The sequence below is a fragment of the Gymnoscopelus braueri genome (assembly GCF_963280865.1).
Source record: "Gymnoscopelus braueri genome assembly, chromosome: 12".
NCBI lineage: Eukaryota > Metazoa > Chordata > Actinopteri > Myctophiformes > Myctophidae > Gymnoscopelus > Gymnoscopelus braueri.
The window spans coordinates 49,456,080-49,473,479 of NC_137614.1; the positions used below are offsets into that span (position 1 = coordinate 49,456,080).

General features: G+C 42.7%; 3 protein-coding genes across 3 annotated transcripts; 2 read left to right on the forward strand and 1 right to left on the reverse strand.

The window, feature by feature from the left end:
- Positions 1-3,056: 3,056 nt before the first annotated feature.
- LOC308096648 (COP9 signalosome complex subunit 3-like) lies at positions 3,057-4,310 on the forward strand (the record flags this gene model as incomplete). The annotated part of the gene is made up of 1 exon (XM_080444060.1): positions 3,057-4,310. One exon carries the CDS (start codon positions 3,057-3,059, stop codon positions 4,308-4,310), a length of 1,254 nt encoding a protein of 417 aa, XP_080300186.1.
- Positions 4,311-8,101: 3,791 nt separating this feature from the next.
- LOC308096649 (metal transporter CNNM4-like) lies at positions 8,102-10,384 on the forward strand (the record flags this gene model as incomplete). The annotated part of the gene is made up of 1 exon (XM_080444061.1): positions 8,102-10,384. The coding sequence occupies one exon, from the start codon at positions 8,102-8,104 to the stop codon at positions 10,382-10,384; it is 2,283 nt and encodes a 760-aa protein (XP_080300187.1).
- Positions 10,385-12,159: 1,775 nt separating this feature from the next.
- cntd1 (cyclin N-terminal domain containing 1) lies at positions 12,160-17,400 on the reverse strand (the record flags this gene model as incomplete). The annotated part of the gene is made up of 7 exons (XM_080444062.1): positions 12,160-12,273; positions 13,399-13,495; positions 14,082-14,226; positions 16,050-16,212; positions 16,315-16,486; positions 17,221-17,296; positions 17,391-17,400. The coding sequence occupies 7 exons, from the start codon at positions 17,398-17,400 to the stop codon at positions 12,160-12,162; spliced, it is 777 nt and encodes a 258-aa protein (XP_080300188.1).

Genomic DNA, 17,400 nt, shown 5'->3' on the forward strand with positions numbered 1-17,400 from the left:
AAAGCCTAAAGTCGCATATCTCTGCTGTCCGGCAGGAACCAGCTAACTCCAAAATGTTCATTTTTCAGGAAATGAAAAAAACGAAACAAAAATGTTAGGAGGTTTTGTTCATCTTTGATAAGAACAGCTGAATGGACCTCCAAGCTCACAATGAGGTTTGAGGTCAAAAGGGGGTGGAGCTTGGAGTCAGCAAAATCAGCTAACTCCACCCCCCTTTGCTGGTTTAGCAGAAAGTTTGAGGATCCAATGGAGTTAGCTGCTTTTGTCAGAAGCACTTTTTAATACTTTTCATTGGTTCAATCTTTTTTTTTACCAACACACAGACGTAAAGGGTGTTCAATAGCACTGATTTATGGGAAAAAAATGCAAAAGCGGAAACATTTTGTTAGCTGGTTCCTGCCAGACAGCAACGATTGCAACATGGCAACACTGCATGCCTGCGTGTCTGCCTGTCCCCCACATATATCTCTACAGCCGCCCGACCGATCGGCTTCAAACGTGGCGCATGTCGCAGTGGGAGTGCCGTGCCCGGTGTGAAGTCGGTCAGATCAGCGGATCTCCAAAAATGTCTATATAATCTACAAATCCCCATATATGGATCACTTAAGTCATCGGATGGGTATGACGTCATGTCGCAGACTGGCCTCTCCAAGTACTATGATAATGGATATTGCACCAAGCAGTGGTGTAAAGTACATTTACTCAATTACTGTACTTAAGTACAATTTTGAAGTATATATCTTTACTGGAGTATTTCCAGTTTTCAGTACTTTTACTTCTACTCCACTACATCTCAGAGGCAAATATTGTACTTTTACTCTACTACAATTATTTGAAAACTTTAGTTACTAGTTACTCGGCTGATATAAATTATTATATTATAAATCATACATTAACCACTTTGGCCCTATTTTATACATAGGCTATTTGAAAATAGCCGATCTACAAGCTTGTAGATCTGCTATTTTCAAACATTTTAGTACTTTTACTTTTGGTACTTTAAGTATATTTTGATGCCAATACTTTTGTACTTTTACTCAAGTAAATTTAGAATTCCGGACTTTTACTTGTAACAGAGTATTTCTCCATTGCAGTATTGATACTTTTATTAAGTAAAACAATTGAGTACATTTCCCACCACTGGCACTAAGTACTCTATAACAGGTACTCTGTGTTCCCAACAGGTAACGTTCAAGTCTGGCTATCTATCTACCTGTCTGTCTGTCTGTCTGTATCTATCTAAATCCAGGAATCTCTGTGTGTGTGTGTGTGTGTGTGTGTGTGTGTGTGTGTGGGGGTGTGTGTATGTATGTGTGTGTGTGTGTGTGTGTGTGTGTGTGTGTGTGTGTGTGTGTGTGTGTGTGTGTGTGTGTGTGTGTGTGTCACACAATCATCACTGATTGGTTAAATCTGTGTTAACTTTCATGAACATTGATGAAATCCCTGAACCCTCCCAGGTTGGTGTATCATACATGACTGCTGTCATAGACTGGCCTCCAAGTACTTTCAGGTCTGACGCCTCTAGATCACTGGTTTTCAACGTCAGGTCCGAGTGGACCCGTTTGTACACTGAGTTAAATTAACACTGAGGAGTTAAAATAACAAACATTTGTTATGACAAATGTAGTTGTGTTCAACGTATGTTCAGGAGTAGAGACCACCCTCTGCTTATCACGGCCACTCCCTGTTCTCAATCGCTTCCCTATCTACCACAAGGAAGCTTTCTCTAGATATATTGACATGACACTTATAGTCCATGAGCCAGACAAGATTTCATTATCGAAAGAGTGGGCAAAATCAAACATTTACGAAAATATGCCCGAATTTGTATAACTTTCCAGAATCAACATTGGAACATTGGAAAAAGCCAGAGTGAACATTCTTATTTCATTTTGTTAAGATGTTGGAGTCAAAAGTTTTTAACGAGGGAATATTCAATATCTGGCTCAATTTTGGGGCTCTGGCTCATGGACTAAATGCCTAATTTGCATATTTAAATATACAATTTCAGAAAACTTGTAATACGATAAATCATTGTCTTCATGCAAGTAATCAACTCAGGAAGTTTCATTATGATAACTCTTTTTTAAATGTTGTAATTTTTTCACCTGTCATGTACGTATGGGGAAAATAACAAAATGTGTGATAACTATGAAAAAGCTGCTCCTGTGGAAAGGTTATCATATATTTATTTACTCGTATTGACCCTATGAACAATTTAATATGGGTTTGGTTTTGCCCACTCTTTCGCTCAATTTTGGGGCTCTGGCTCATGGACTATTATGGGTGGCAAACCTCGCACCGGAAGTTTGATGAAATACATCGCAGTGGATGGAGCCAGCTGGACCAGCTCATGAACAAACATTATTTCGGAACTATTGCGACCTTTGTCATATAATCGGTTCAGGAATATAAAAGAAGACATATCACAGGTTGTTTTCGAACTTGCTTTTCGATGTGCACAGTACATAATTTTATTGAGGCATCTAAACAGCGTCAGATATAGTTTCTGTCTCAGAGATATCGCGAGATTTGGCTGCCAGACAGGAAATGGTGGACAGTCTCGCGATAGCCTAGAGCCGAGCTCATGCCTCCTTCAATGCAGGAGAGCTAGCAAGCCGCTTCTTATCACCTGACCCGGTAGGACGTAGCGCGTGGAAGGAACACGTTATTCCAACCAGTTCCTTTCCCCTCCATCAGGCGCCCCGGCTGACCAAGGAGGCAGTATAGAGACCAGGATTACTGCATGTTTTTGTGAGGGTACCCATACCCTAGGGGAGACAGGTAGAACATGCAAACTCCACACAGAGAGACCCTTTCACCAACCCCACCTAGGGTATGGGCACTGATGACGCGGAGGAGAGAACAAGTCCCCCAGCGCCCACAGCATCCCCGTACAGCGGTTATTGTATTACCGGCAAGGGCGTCTGTGCAAATCGGCGTTGTTGGGCATGCTCGGCAACCATTTGTGTTGTGTTTGACGTCAGATCAGATATCTAAGCCTATATAAGCTTTCACAATGCAATGCTCTACCTGCCACTGCAACGAATGAGATCATGTCTTCATACTTGGATCACTTTGTCAACACTGTGCAGAGCTACTCTGCACAAAACAAACTTGTGGAGCTCCATGAGTATATCAAAAAGAGCTCGGATACGCTGCAGAGACACATAACGAACCTGGACAACGTGTTGGGGATCCTGGACATGCATGACCACTCCATGGGAGTGCTGGCTGTTCTAGTTGCGAAGTTCTCCGGCATGTCAAACATCCCTGCCTTTGACACGCTCTTCTCCAAAGTCCAGCACTTCATGAGTACCTGCAAAGAGGCGCACATCAGAGAGGCATCAGACGTATTTGCTTCTCTCTGCCACAAGTTGACTGCTGCCCTCAAGGAGCGCAAACAGCCGTTGCGGGGGATTGTCGTTATAAAACAGGCAATAATCAAAATGCAGAAGGACACATGCCAGCTTACCTCAGTTCATACAGACCTGTGTGAACTGTGCTTGACAGCAAAGTGTTACAAGCCGGCCCTGCCCATACTAGACCTGGATATGATGGAAATCTGCAAGGAGAAGGGAGCGTACGATGGCAAGGACTTTCTACGTTACTACCACGCCGGGGGCATGATTTACACGTATCTGAAGAACTATGAAAGAGCACTGTATTTTTATGAACAGGCAATAACCATCCCAGCCATGACAGTGGACGCGACCATGGTGGATGCTTATAAAAAGTACATCCTGGTGTCACTCATACTCCACGGCAAAGTGCAGCAGCTGCCCAAATACACCGTGCAGATAGTAGGGAGGATCAAGCCCCAGTGCAACGTGTATCACGACTTGGCCCAGGCGTACACCAACAACAACCACGCCGAGCTCCGTAGCCTGGCCAACAGACACAGCGAGACGTTCAAGCGAGACAGCACCACGGATCTGGTCAAGCAGTGTCTCTACTCCCTCTATAAGAAGAACATCCAGAGGCTGACAAAGACTTTCCTGACGCTCTCCTTGCAGGACATGGCGAGTCGAGTGCAGCTATCTAGCCCGCAGGACGCCGAGAAATATGTCTTGAACATGATTGAAGACGGCGAGATATACGCCACCATCAACCAAAAGGACGGTATGGTCTGTTTCCATGACAGCCCCGAAAAGTACAACAACCCTGCAATGCTCCACAGAATTGACCAGGAGATGTCGAAGTGCAGGGAGCTGGATGAGATACTAAAGTCTAAGGATCAGCAGATCACGATGAACGAAGCATTTGTGCGGAAGAGCATTGGACAACAGGAGGAAGATTGGCGGACATAGTAAGGCTCCTGTTTTGCTCTAACACACCTGCCAGTAAAGAAAGAACCAAATTAATCATCATCGTTCCACACTTTTCTGGCGATGTTGGTAGCAAGACATCAAGTTACTCCTGAGAGGCACAGAGGTGGGAAGGAAGAAAGAATGTTACCCAACACCCAAAGCATTCTCCCTGGGAAGAATTTTTTTTTTTCCCTTCTTTTCTTTTTTCCTTCTTTTCTTTTTTGCGTCTCTCTCTCTCTCTCTAAGAGGAGCGTGCACGTGAGACGTCTGGAAGACAGGTTTGTTTGTCTGCCTAACCGAGGCTAATAACGGAGTGATCACCACCACGTTTCTTGTGCATGGTTGCCACTAGACCAAGGAAGTTAGATATTAAACTTTTATAATGGAACCAAATGGGGGGTCAGATCAGTCTGAAATCTTGCCCAAATATAGAGTCATACATCAGATCAGTCATAGATGACTGACATCACAAACTGGCCACATGAGGTCTGAGATCCACACAGGGAGACTCGGAGCCACGCCATTATTAAGCAATGACTGTGTGGCTTTGCGGGAGGCGCAAGCTGTCTACAAGAGGGTCTGGTTCGTCTATATGTGTGTGTCTTGTGCGTTTGTCCGGAGCTGATCTTGCAAACCGCTGGACTGATCAGCAGCACCAGATTTCTTGTGCATACTGCCAGACTAGGCCAATTGTTTTATGTTTTTTGAAATATATAATTTTAATATAAATTTACAGTAATATAATGGATATATACAAAACAACATTATCATTTGACCATAGTATAATAAAAAGGGGCTTGGATAGTCATACTTCATAGATACGTCCAATGGCTGTCCAATGGCCATGTGAAGTCCGAGATCTAAATTGGAGCTATGCCGTTCCCAAGGGGATCTCAAGATCCTCAAGATCATCCCATTTATTACAGCTTGGCTCTGCAGGGGTCTATAAAAGAGGTTTGGTCTGTTTGTTCAGTGCCAGATTTATTGTGAATACTGCCAGAAGGCCACACATTATTCTTTGAAACTTTTTTTTTATTGAAGTCAAATCCAGTCTGATCGGGACAAAAACTAGACCACATTTTGAGTCATATGTCATAGACAACTGATGTCATAGGCTGGTCATATGACATCCAAGATCCACATTGGAGCCACACCGTTCTCAGGATTTGAAATGCAAAAACAAACCATCAAACATTCTAATGTAAAATATGGACATCAGTCAAGGAAATAAATATAATTGTGGAATGATGATGATGATGTTATTCATTGGTCTTGAACACACCAAAGAGAAAACATTAAGACAATAAATGGCTCAATAAAATGTTTTATTATCAATGTTCAGGTGGGGGCACCACTGCTGCATTAGCAAACCAAAAATAAAAACTTATTTTGAATAAACAAGTCCAGTTGCCTTCTCATGTCCATTAATTGAAAGGGCAGGTAACTCATCTCTCCACTGGCAATGGAATAAATCTGATACATTCTACTGTTGAGACACAGAGAAGACAGAAGAGAGAGAACTGCAAGATGTTCTTTGGGTTCTATGACCAACACCACTGACCCTCCTTCACTTCCATCTCCGCCCATCGTGGCCGTGGCCCCCGACCCTAGATGGGCAGACAGAGTCCAGCTGCATGTGACACCTGCTGGTGTCCCAGAGCGGCGTCAAGGTCCGAGGTGGAACGGGGGAATAGAGAGGGTTCTGCTGGAAATCCATCTGGCCGAAAAGGAGGTGCACATCAGAGGGTTTCTTTCTGCTTCTGTGTCAAATTATAAATATATATATATATATATTTTTTTTAACTTACATTTTTATCCCGCGATTTTGTAACCCTATTTTTTACACCCAGTGCCAATTGTCTATGTAATCCTGGGCACTACCTTCCCTCTGCCAACCTAGGGAGGCCAGGGCCGAGCTCATGCCTCCTTCAATGCATGAGAGCCAACTGACCTTCTTGTCACCTGACAGGGGAGAGTTTCCCTGGTTGGACGTAGCGCGTGGAAGGAACACGTTATTCCAACCAGTTCCCTTCCCCTCCATCAGGCGCCCCGGCTGGCCAGGGGGAGGCACTAGGCAGTATAGTGACCAGGATTACTGCATGTTTTTGTGAGGGTACCTACCCTAGGAGACACGGGGAGAACATACAAACTCCACACAGAAAGGCCCTTTCGCCAACCCCACCTAGGGTATGGGCACTGATGACGCGGAGGAGAGAACACGCCCCCAGCGCCCACAGCGTCCCCTGCGGGAATCGAACCCAGGACCTTCTAGCTGTGAGGCAACAGCACTAACGACTGTGCCACCGTGCCCCCTTATAAATATTTACAGACAAAAACAATAATGGCTCAGGGTGGAAAATACCAAAAACAACAAAATGATCTACTTTATTACTATATAAATTATAAATAGAGGGAACAAAAATAAACATTATTTAGGTACCTGCACTTTTTTTTTTTGACTGGATAATATGGATTATTAAAAAAAAACTGCTCCTCCTAACCAAATATGCAATAATACCATGAACCAAGTGAACCAGTATTTACAGTAACTATTAGTGCAGTAACTGTTGTCAAGCTGCTACAATGTACTATGACGTCAGTCTCCGTTGTCAGAGTACTTGGTGGCCAGTCTTTGACAGCAGTCACAGGATTCTCCATACAGTATATGGGCATACCAATCATCAAACCCATTTTCAGAGTACTTGGAAACCAGTCTATGACGCCCCAACTTGGGAGATCGAGGATCTCCACATTTGGACAAAAAGGGACACACAAACACACATTTAGAGATTAACTCATTGACTGCCCAAGGCTCACACTGCCATTGATGAATTGACGAGTGTGTGGTGTTTTCAATGGTTTACGCTGGAGGGTGCTGTTCGCCAACCTAAGAGTGATCCTATGACTTCTGGAGAACAGTAGACCCAGAAATAATGTGATCACAACAAACCCAGCCCTGTCGGATCTAATGTTAAAGGACTTAAAGGAATGTTAAAATACTGTACATTTCAATTGCTTTTTGGCGAAAACAACCCACATTCAACTGTCCGTGTCCCTTTTGTCTCCATATTATATGGAGATGTCTGTTTCTGGCTGTCTACCTGTGTCCCTTTTATGCCCATATATGGAGATTTCTGTATTTGTCAGTCCTTGTCCTTTTTATGCCCATACTGTATATAGAGATCCCATCAGTATATACCCATATATTGGAATGGCCATATATGGGAATATTGGTTGGATCTGCTGTTCTAGACAACTGGATATCTGAACGACTCGACGGCGGGCATCGCACTCCCTCGAGTCCTTGCCGCTGCGCACGCTGAGTTTGAAGTTGTTCAGTCTAATGCACATGACCATATGGGTATAGCGGCCGGTCGGATATGTGGCTCTTAACAACCGGATCTCTGTATCTGTCAGTCCTTGTCTCTTTTGTGCCCATATATGGAGCTGACTGATTTGTTTGCGCCTGATGCCATGACGACACATTCGGCGTAGTTGCGATGGGAACCCCTTTTATGGTTATGGCTGAGTCATAATAGTGAATTAAGCCAATTTAAATATAAGAAATATATAAAATATACTAGAATGTATGACAGAGCAACTTTCACCGAGTAACATTTGACAAGGACTATCTATACTTTGACTCAAGTACTGTGGTTGAGTTCTTTGTCCAACGCTGGCATTTAGGCGTGCATGGCAACGGTTTGTGTTGTTACTTGTTTGTGACATCAGACCAGAGCACTCTGGCCAGCCTATGTAAGGAGTAGATGACTTAAAACATCCATTTGGACATGGTCACAGAATGGATCACTACCAAATGGTGTGTGCTTGCTTTACTTCTCCTTTCGGGTGTTGCCGGAGGAGGACGCACTGAAACAGCTACATCGAGTGACTGCATTTGCGGGAGCCATGTGTATGGTATGCGTCTGGAGAGAAGCGACAAACCCGCCGCTACCACCGATGATGGTGTCCTCCAGGTGACTGAGGGGAGTGCTGTTCAGCTCCGGTTTTACGGGGTGCAGTTTAACTCGGAAACGTGGACAGGAATACGCTTCACGGAATTCATGGGGAATGATGAGGACGGGGTTAGTGATAACGTAGACACGGCAAATATGACTTGTGTCGATTTCACTAAAGATATCAGCATCGGAAACCGAATGGAGGTCAGTGGTACAGGGACGACAGGAGTTATTAGTATAAACATTAAACCACTTCGCAAGAATGAGGTTAAGAAGGGATATGCACTGTGCACCGTGAGTGTAGATGGGAGCAGGTGGGTGCTCATGGGAGAGAGTCATGGCAGGATCCTGGTGGTTGAGGAGGAGCATTATTTTCTTCCCCTGTGGTTGCTGATAATCAGCATCCCCTGCTTGTTTGTACTGTCCGCTATATTTAGTGGGTTGAACCTGGGGCTTATGGGATTGGATCCACTGGAGCTCCGCATTGTCCAGACCTGTGGAACCGATGAAGAGAAGAAATATGCTCGAGAAATTGAGCCCATCCGCAGAAAAGGGAACTATTTGCTCTGTTCCCTCCTTATAGGCAACGTCCTAGTGAACACAACACTTACCATTCTGCTCGACAGTCTTATAGGCTCTGGGCTGGGTACAGTGGTCGCCTCCACTATTGGCATTGTTGCCCTTGGTGAGATTGCACCCCAAGCAATATGCTCCCGCCACGGACTGGCCGTGGGAGCCAAAACAATACCATTAACAAAATTTGTTATGTTTCTGACTTTCCCAGTGTCGTACCCTGTGAGCAAGCTCCTGGATGTGTTACTGGGACAAGAGATTGGTACCGTCTACACTAGGGAGAAGTTTGTAGGAATGCTCAAAGTGACTGAGCCCTATAATGGCCTTGTCAAAGAGGAGATGAACATGATGCTTGGAGCCCTTGAGTTCAGGACCAAAATTGTAGAGGATGTAATGACGGCCTTGCCTGATTGCTTCATGATTCAAGTAGATGAACTACTAGATTTCGAAACCATTTCAGAGATCACAGAGAGTGGATACACACGGATCCCAGTTTTTGAGGGTGAACGGACCAACATTGTCAATATTCTGTATGTGAAAGATCTGGCGTTTGTGGACCCTGATGACAAATCCCCTTTGAAGACAATCATAAATACGTATAAGCATACCCTACAATTTGTCTTCCATGACACAAAGCTGGATGCTATGCTGGAGGAGTTCAAGAAAGGAAAATCCCACTTGGCCATTGTCCAGAAGGTAAACAATGAGCGGGAGGGGGATCCCTTCTACGAAATGGTGGGATTGGTCACGTTAGAGGACATCATCGAGGAGATCATTAAATCAGAGATCTTGGACGAATCAGACCTTTACACTGACAACAGAACCAGGAAAAGGGTGAACCCCAATCGGCATAAGCGTGACATCTCTGCCTTCAAACAAGACGGTGATAGCACAGTGAACATTTCTCCACAGCTGATGCTAGCAGCACAACGGTTCCTGGCCACAGAGGTGAGGTTGTTCAGCCCTTCCCAAATCTCTGAGAGGGTCTTGGTGAAGATCCTGCAGTACCCACAAGTGATCCAGGAAATCAAATGCGATGAAAAAGATCCCCCACCACAGCACTTTATCTACCAACGAGGTAAACCTGTAGACTACTTTATACTAATTCTGCAGGGTCAAGTGGAGGTGGAGGTAGGCGATGAAAACATGAAGTTTGTAACTGGTCCATTCTCTTTCTATGGAGAAATGGCTCTTAACGTGCCATCAGTCGAATCCCATTCTGCCGATGCTCCGGAAAGCAGCTCTGTCTACGGTAGCAAAACACCGAATCCAGGCACCCCCTTCCAATATACAACAGATTTCTGCATGCGTGCTCTCACAGATCTGCAGTTTGTTAAGATCACTCGTGCCCAGTACCAAAACGGTCTTCTAGCATCCAGGATGTCACCCGTGGCCACCCCGTCTGCAAGATGTCCCCAGTCCCTCCTTCAACCTACGCCACCACCCACCACAACCTCTATGGAGGTATGCATCGACATGCCCAACAGCTCTGTTCACCCAGAGGAGATTAGACAGGAGGCCGGGGGCGAGTATGTGTTGTAATAATCCCTCAGAGCCATGTACACTAGCTCTGCTCTAATCTGAACTACTAGTCGCCTTTCTCCTTTGGACAGGTTCACAGCTCCTCTGTCTTGGCGACTGCTACACTCCTAACCAATACACGACGACACAGGTCACATATCACACCAGTGCTCGCTGCTCTAAATTGTACTTATCCAATGTAGAATTGATTTTAAAAAAATGTATCACTATACTGGCTTGCCCCTCTTTATATATCACATACAGTATCTGAATTACTGCATGACAAAGTGAGATCTCTCGGGTCTTCTGACCAAGAATCGCTGACTTTCAGTCGTGACATTTTTTTCTTTAATCCCTAAAATCAACTCTCTGGGTCCCTACACTTAGGTATCAGCGACACAACTGGTTTGTTTGTCTGCATATCTGAGAGGGGGAATTGTCTCCCGGCAGACGCCCCAAGACGATTGCTTTCAAATTCCTCTCATCATCCATGTTGAGCCAGAGATAACGACGACAGACTTTGCTACGTTCAATCATCCAGGGCAGCTGCATGTGGCCTCCCAGGCTCTCCACCATAGAGTTACCTTGGCACCCGTCAACGCCGGTGGTGGTTGGAGTTAGTTCCTCCTAAAGAGGAAGTTACTGTTATGATGTCCAGATTACAGAAGTGGTGGAAAAAGTACTCAAAGGTTTTACTTGAGTAAAAGTATCAATACTGCAATGTAGAAGTGCTGTTACAAGTAAAAGTCCAGAATTCAAAATTTACTTGAGTAAAAGTACAAAAGTATTGGTATCAAAATGTGCTTAAAGTACCAAGAGTAAAAGTCCAAAAACTGTTTAAAAATTGCAGATCTACAAGCTCACAACGCGTCGCGATGCGATGCGTTGTGAGCTTGTAGATCGGCTATTTTCAAATAGCCTAGGTATAAAATAGGGCTAAAGTGGTTAATGTATGTTTTATAATGTAATAATGTATATATGCAAAGTAACTAGTAACTAAGGTTTTCGAATAATTGCTGTGGAGTAAAAATACAATATTTGCCTCTGAGATGTAGTGGAGTAAAAGTAAAAGTATTGACAATTGGAAATACTCTAGTAAAGTAAAAGTACCTCAAAATTGTACTTAAGTACAAGTACAAGTCTTGGCCTGTAAAAACGTTAAACGTGGTATATACACCACGTATATATACCACTGGCATAGCGGTCCAGGCACCTAGGCTCAGTGCAGCCCGACAGTGTGTCGCGGGTTCGAGTCCCGATCCCGACGGCCTTTGCTGCATGTCACTCCCCATCTCTTTCCCCATTACCTGTCAGACTACTGTCCTGTCAATAAAGGCATAAAAGCCCTAAAATAATTTAAAATGATTTGCTGCTGTGAGCATTTTCTGCATTAACACATATACACGGATAAACATGTTGACATATTTTATTTTTTTTATTTACAAATATAACAAATAGATTTGTCAAATCTACTGCGAACACAAATGTGATAAAGTGTCATTTAGAATATAGAGCAAAAATATAGAGCAAATCGATCAATATACAAGCCGTTTTAGAACTCGGCCGTCCTCCTTGGGGAACAAAGGTGGTTTACTTTTCTGGCACCACTTAAACATTAATTACACAGGTGTCTCAATGAATACCTGACTGCCTTTCCAATGGCAATCGTCTCTCACTTAAGTTGCACATAATCAGCGCCCGTGAGAGAATTGTCTCGTGGTACATATAAAGTTCAAAAGCAAAATTTGGCTAAATCAGCACAAAGGTATGTATTTCCAGTGGGTGAAAAGGGTGACTCAGGCTGAAGTGACAGGAGAACGTGTCTTTGTGATGTGCATCACTGTCACATGAGTGAAATCAGCAATGCTCTGCTGGGACATCCCAGTGATGTAGCTCAGGCCCTCCACCACCTGTTATAAACCAAATGAAAGAGTGAGGCGCAGAGTTGCAGTGTTGTAAAGTAACTAAGTACATTTACTCAAGTACTGTACTTAAGTTCAATATTGAGGTATTTTTTTTACTTTACTGGAGTATTTCCAATTTTCTGTAGTTTTACTCCACTACTGTACATCTCAGATGCAAATTATTGTACTTTTAATCCACTGCGATTATTTGAAAACTTTAGTTACTAGTTACTTTGTAGATTTTGATTATTATTACAAAACATGCATTAACCACTTCAGCCCACCAAGATTTGTATACATTTTGTACATTTGGAAACTTGTCAAATGGGAAATTCTGCATAATGAGCACTTTCTACTTTTGGGACTATAAGTACATTTTGATACCAATACTTTAGTACTTTTACTCAAGTCAATTTTGAATTCCGGACTTTTACTGTACTTGTAACAGAGTATTTTTACATTGCAGTATTGATACTTTAACTTACATCTGCTTATAATAAGCAACTTTGGGCTTTGCTTTTCTGTAAAGTTGCTTGTAAATATTGGTAGTTGCTTATTTGGGTTTGCTTCCTAATGTAGTGTAAACCAGTGGTTCTCAAACATTTTTATGTCAAGGACCGCCAAATTAATATGCATTAAAAATGTTCTGCCAGTCACCCCATTCCTAATTTGTGTTGTTAAAATGTTTCAAGAAATATTCAAGATTTTCTTTTGAAAATAGCAGCATATGTTTAAAGTGCTCGTGTGGCATATAGTCGCTTCCTTTGGACTTGTTTTCATAGACCTCGTTGCTTATTTCTCTCGCAGCATCTGGCAACAGTGGTAAGTTGCACATGGGTGTCGCACACCAGAAACTGCCAATCTAAAAGCGTGGCTATTTCTGGTGTGCGACACCGTGCGCAACTAAGTATAAATGTATAGTATACATTAAGATTATGAGAGATATGTTGTGTGCAAAGCTGACATTTTGGGCTGAGTTGTTACTAGATGTAAGAGGTAAGGTCAGAGGATCATTGTAATGGTTAGGGTACATCGAGTAGTCATGGCAATCCACCAAGTATCAGATTTGAAGATATTTTAGGAAAAAACTAATCAATTCATTCATATGAATGGTTATGCTGAATGTTTTACCTGTTCCCATTTGCTGATGTTGAGGATGTATGTAGCTACTGCGATCACGCCAACACCGAGAAGCATACAGTCTTTAGTCACAGGTACAAAGTTCTCTCTGTTTAAAAGAAATGCATATACAGTATATAAATCATTCTAATTCTATAGGAGGGCAGTGATGTGTCTGTAATACACGTACTGTACACAACACACATACAACTCCCACTCTCCCCCCACAATGTTGTAGCTCAGATTGTGTCTGTTTAACATGGTGGGAGTGTATGTCCTTGTTGATGGTGCTATGCTTGCTGACCGTTCTGTGTTGCTCGATTGTTTTATTTATTGTTATTGTTATTGCTAACAATAAATAAGATCATCTAAATTACATGATGCATCTTAAGGGGTTTATTTACATATGGAAATAAATAGATATGTAAAAATAGGCTTTCATGTCATCCAGATTTATGAATAATAGGTCACCATAGTTACTCAATACATTTGAGTGCTACAGACACAAATCTACTAAAGTCTAATTTACACTCAAGTAGAATAATGGTTTCATTGCAACACGGAATTAGCTTCAGTTATTTTAGGCTAGCAACACTGTCGTGCGATGGAGTTTGAATTAAGCTCATGCCCACAAATCTCCCAAATCATCCAAACTTTGCAGTATACAACCATTCATAAATATAAAAGGGCATTACCTCTGCGCTCTAGATGGACTGAGGCACTCAGTGGTGGCCATTAGCAGGGAGTCATAGATGGCAGTCTTCTCTAGGCAAATGAACTTGAGAACATGGCAGCACAGTGGATGTAGACGCTCAACAGGGATCGATGACTCATTGTGTCCTATGAAAGTACATGTTTTTCCTCATCAATGTGGTTGCTCTATATATGATTACAATTATGATTATTGTTTTCACCAGGAGATCATGCATTTGCTCCGTCTGTCTGTGAGTGTCACATTGTACACTCTGCCAACGGTCACCAGAGATTTCGACCCAGGACGATTCGACCCGGACCATTCGACCCGCTTTCGACCCGCTTGGACCTGACATTTCGACCCGGACCGCGAGAGAGAGAGACAGAGAGAGACAGAGAGAGAGAGAGAGACGACAGAGACGTAATAATAATAATATGTACATTGATTTACCAAACAATTATTATTTGTCTGTCAGGGTGAAACAAGCCCAAAGGCTTTCAAGCACAGCCATTGAGATAAAGTATAGTTTTGGACCATGACGGAGGCGCGCCGAATCAGCAGACCTTGAGGCCAAGGAGTCGCGCCCGAGCGCCTCCAGGCGCGAGTGCCTGCGACGACCGGCCGATGGTCTGCTATTCGACTAAGCGCCGTCCGAGTTATGTACCGATAGGCACAGAATCGTAAATAATATTGGTGGGGACTGCGTTACACAAACGCAGCACACTCCCAAAGCTGGCGCCGCCGGCAGCTCCGCGGAGCTGTAAGGCATACATTATTATTTCATTTAGAAAAGAAGGTTTACAAAAAAACTTCTTTAAAAAAAAGTATGCAACTGGGGGAGCATGCTTACAATATTTACTCTTAAATATACTCAGGACCTCACCGTCACCTTGTACCTTCAGGACCTCACCACCGTCACCTTGTATTCTACTACCCTCTAGGGGTTACACAGATAATTCGACCCGGTAAATTTGGGTCGAGCTGACTCAAATTCGCGGCTGGGCGAATTGTCCTGGGTCGAAATCTCTGGTGACCCTGCCAACAGGCCAAGGACCTCAATTCTTAAATATTATTCTAATCAATGACAACTATGTCATTAAAATAATAATAATAATGTTTGCAGAGCAATCAACCCTCCAGGCTATGGTATAAGCGTCCAACTACTAACTAGCCAAATACAACACTCCTGTTTCTCCAAGCTCATGGGATGTACCAGAACTACTGGAAATTGCAAACATACACGTTTGCCAGTGCAAGCTGAGTATTTGATGTTAGATTAACACAAGTCTCGCAAGCCAGACTGTTGCCTCGCATCATTTTCAAATGCTTCGGAGATTGTGGAATAGTTGTCTGGCCACACGGGACGAGATTAACAACCAAATATACATTTATGAACATGACAACGAACCCCCAAAATTGCGAGTTTACAGTGCAGACACTCACCAAAGCAGAGTGAAAGATGGAGAGAGGAACACAATGTGTATGAGTTCATGCTTACTCTGCTTATGAGCGTCTGCTAAATGCCTGAAATATCCTTATAATTGTAGCAGGAGAGGGAGGAAGACAGCAGATACGATGCACAATCTTTCATGGCTGTAGAATAGATAGAATTCTAGCTGTGCATACATCACTATTATTATTAAGTTATGCCTCCAAGCAGAGATTTTGAGGTCTGCTGGATGCACCTAGTTTGACTGATCATCACAGAAGACAATTAATCACATCCCCTTCAGTACATAATATGAACTATGAATTGAGTACAAAGGACCCCAATGGAAACAAGCCAATGGCTTTCTTAGGTTTTTTAATTCCTATTAGCTGACCTTGTATTTGAACTGTACTTTCATGTGCTTTTTTTCTGCAAACTTTCAATCAATCAATCAATCAATCAATCAATCAATCAATGAGACAAATTGACACGTCCTGTTACTTTGTGTAGGCTAAATTGTGTCCAGATGTGATGGCTTACCAAGCACCTCCAAAAGAGTTTCCACGGATGTCAGAGCACTTGGGACATTTAGATTGAATTCAAGTGTTTTCAAAATCCTTAATTCTGACTCCAGAAGGGCTTGCTTGGAGACTTTGTGGCCCATCGAGTGAAGAAACTGCACGCCGATATTGAGGTCAACAATCTTGAGAAAGAGCAAAATGTATTTTAGAACCTAGAAGCCTGATAAAGATGTACAAGACCTCGAAGGTTGGTGGATTGTGGGAGGTGTCACAACATAACTTACATTATTGTGCAAAGACAGTTTACTTGCAATCTGTACACAGGAGAAGACGATCAGTGTGTATTCGTTCCTCAGCTTTTCAAAAACGACATCCTCATGGTTAATTGACTGATCTGCAGCAGCACCTTGAGCTGTCAGAGTAGTGAACACATCTTCAAGGTGCTTGATCATGAACCTGGAGAGACAGTGGTTTGGATAAAGGTTTGTTGCGACTCTTAAAGGGCAAGACCACTTTGGTAGAGGTTTGGGTTGTGTAGTTACCTTGCCATGATGTAACTCCAAAGGTGGGCAAGAAATAAAAAAATAATTGCTCCATTGATTAGAAATTGATAATTCAAAATATGCTCCCCATTGACTTACATTTTATGGTAAAACAGCTCTCAAAGTCACTCTTTTAGCACGTAAACGAACGCAAACAAAGTTGATTCAGACAATATAGAACATCACCAAACCCAGTACTGTTTTTTTTTTAATACAAATGTCAACTTCCTGTTGATTTTGCCATTTTTAATAAGTAAAAAGAAAACCTGGACTGGATCCGCGGATCCGGATCCAGATCTTCAAATAGTAAAATCAACAGGAGGTTGACATTTGTATTTAAAAAAAAAACCAGTACTGGGTTTGGTGATGCTCTATATTGTCTGAATCAGCTTTGTTTGTGTTCATTTATGTGCTAAAAGAGTGACTTTGAGAGCTGTTTTACCGTACAATGTAAGTCAATGAGGAGCATATTTTTGAATTATCAATTTCTAATCAATGGAGCAATTATTTTTGATTTCTTGCCCACCTTTGGAGTTACATCATGGCAAGGTAGATACACAACCCAAACCTCTACCAAAGTGGTCTTACCCTTTAACATTAAATAGTATGATAGAACGGAACTGCAGTATTGTTTATTTTTCATCTTACCTTTCAAGTATTTCAATGGCATGGTATCCAACCATGGGATCAAGTCTCATCTCCTCTGTCATCAGGAAGATGCATTCTGGGAGGCACAGGGAGGAAGAGAGTCAGGTGACCATACAGTAGCCAAGTAGATAACGGCATTGTACTAATCATATGATGTCGTATGCCATGACGTAAATTCAT